Consider the following 2,506-nt stretch of genomic DNA (forward strand, 5'->3'; position numbering starts at 1 on the left):
GGGCGCCGGCCTCACCCCCTTCTCCCGGTAAGGCCCCTCCGGGGCGGCCCGGCCTAGGGGAAGCGGGGCGGCGGGGAGGGGCGATGGCGGGATCGCCCGGGGATCTCCTGTTTTCGGAGGAGCTGTACCCCGGTGCCACCGCGCGAAGCCGCTGTGCGGGACAGATCGGTGACGGGACCGGACGGGCTTCCCTGCCCGATAGTTGTATTAGCGAGGCGCTTTTCCGGCAGGTGGTGTGTTCAGGGTCCTTCCTCGAGGCAGAGGTCATCTCTTAAACCTTCCGGGTTGCTTGGTTGGTTTGGTTTTTTTTATCCTCGCTGTAGCGAGTGCAATGTTTAAATGCCAAACCAGAAGATGACAAAATTTTCCTCTGGAAAGTAAGAGTGTAATTGAATCTCCCTGAGGGAGTACATGATGTCTCTCCCTGGTTATCGTGCTCCGAGGTTTTTCCCCTCTTAGGAAGACACAGGCCATGATGAAAGTGGGGACAGCAGTGTGCCATAGCCACCCAACTGCTTGCTGCTGTACTGTCCCATGGCGCACGCAAATGGTATTTAAAATGTGGATGTTTGGTTTGTGCTGCCAGTTCCTTCTGCTGGCTGCCAGTGGTGCCTTTCCTGCATCCTTCCTGGCTGTGGGCGGGAATCATGGAACTATTTGGTTGGAAAAGACCTTTAAGATCACTGAGTCTAACCATAACCTGTCCCCTACTAAACCACATCTCTAAGCACGTAATGGTGGAATGGTGGAAAAGCCTCAAAAATGGCATACTGGCCCTGCAAGGGATGGCTGGTTTCATTAGCCAGTTTAGCTTTCACTGCTTTATGTCTTTCAGGTCATTTTTCCACTTGTGTTTTCTATATTTTCTGTTCCAGTAGTATATAGTCTTGGTAATACCTTAGTTTCAAACATGTGGGACTCTTGAGGGCCTTCTCCAGGTTGGAAAGGTTAAGGAGGTCACAGTGGAAATCCCAGATGATGTGGTAGTGTTGTGGGTTTGCCCTGGGCAGCTCTTCTGCTTGCCTGTGAGTGTGGGCTGAGAACCACCCATGCTGCCTGTTACATTCATTCCATATCTATTAAATAAGCTATTCGGCTTTTTGCTGTCTGTTCAGTTTTTTAAAATGCAATTTGTTATGCACGTCCATACTTAACACCCCATCTCTAGATTACTTGCCCAGAAATGTCCAAAATAATAGTATTTTTCAGGAGGTATAACGGTAGCCATTTTATTGAGACGAAACCAATGACTTACTATGTGAGTCACTTGGTATTTCGGTTGCTTTCTGGTTTTGTCTTCTTGCATAATGAAAAATAAAACCTGACTTTGTTTCTGGACAGCTATTTGTTTAAATTCTGCAATGTATCGGTTAAGTAGTGGAAAAGTGTTGAATTTTAAAAATTGCTAGAATTGATTGGTCTAAATTTCTTTGAGCAATATATTCTCATATTTGGAAATAGTCTGTGGCACCAATAAAAACAACAGAGTTAATGATTATAAGGGATATGTGTAACTGGCAAGTTTATTTTCTTCTCTTAGATGAAGTTTTCATTGCAAGTGTGTTGTGGCTATCTAATTGAGCTTTAACAGAAGTTTAAAGGTCTGGCTTTCGTTTCTCAAGTCTGCCACTACTTTGTTGTGTGACTGTGGACAGAGCACGTCATTTCTAGGCTCTTGTTTCCCCACTGCTGAGGGGGAGCCAGGAGTTCCTGCCTTTGCAGCCTGAAAACTTAACACCTGTCCGTGTCTTCCTGTTACAGGCAGGCTGATGGTCGGAAAGTGCTGCGGTCGAGCATCCGGGAGTTCCTGTGCAGCGAGGCGATGTTTCACCTCGGAATACCAACAACGAGGGCTGGAACGTGCGTGACATCTGACTCAAAAGTCATCCGTGACATATTTTATGATGGGAATCCAAAAAATGAAAGGTGTACAGTTGTTCTGAGAATAGCTTCTACGTTTATAAGGTAGAAGCCTGTTTTCTTTTTTTTTTATTTATTTATTCTTTAAAACCGAGAACAGCAGTCTTTTAAAATACCATTTTAAATATATTTCCATAACAGCACCCTCTGCCTGTTTCTTGTTCTGGAAGCTTGAAACTCCTTTGCCAGGCTGTAGAAAGCTCTGTTCTTGTGCAGCGGATGGGATAAGCGGGTGTCTGCACGCAGAGAAGTTAAGGATGTTAGCGTGGTAGAGAGAACTAAGTTCTGCAGACCTCAGAAGAGATTTTTCATGTTTATGCCTGCACAGAATACATGTTTTATTTGATGTTGATAGTAGTGGTGGATTATAGCTCTGCCCTTAATTCCTGACCTATTCTAATGTAGTACTATCAAAATTTGGGTGTACTTTGCCTGCCTGAGAAGTGTACGGGGTTCCTGCTCTGACACAAAATATTACAAGTTTCAGGAAGTTTCACTGCTTCTTGTAAGGTAACAGAATATTAAAGGAAGGTGAGACGTAAGGAATATATATATATATATATATATATATATATATACGTGTATA

The 2,506-nt window shown here is 44.4% G+C and overlaps 1 protein-coding gene across 1 annotated transcript in view; it reads left to right on the top strand.

Annotated features, from left to right (window-relative positions):
* Positions 1 to 7: 7 nt before the first annotated feature.
* Positions 8 to 2,506, top strand: part of LOC104547016 (selenoprotein O) — an 11,966-nt gene continuing 9,467 nt past the window's right edge. The window contains exons 1-2 of the mRNA XM_010192557.1: positions 8 to 27; positions 1,762 to 1,965. Of these exons, the coding sequence (XP_010190859.1) occupies positions 1,823 to 1,965 (143 nt within the window). The 5' untranslated portion in view covers positions 8 to 27; positions 1,762 to 1,822. The remainder of the gene's footprint in view (positions 28 to 1,761; positions 1,966 to 2,506) is intronic.

Source organism: Mesitornis unicolor, unplaced genomic scaffold (assembly GCF_000695765.1).
Source record: "Mesitornis unicolor isolate BGI_N332 unplaced genomic scaffold, ASM69576v1 scaffold35479, whole genome shotgun sequence".
NCBI lineage: Eukaryota > Metazoa > Chordata > Aves > Mesitornithiformes > Mesitornithidae > Mesitornis > Mesitornis unicolor.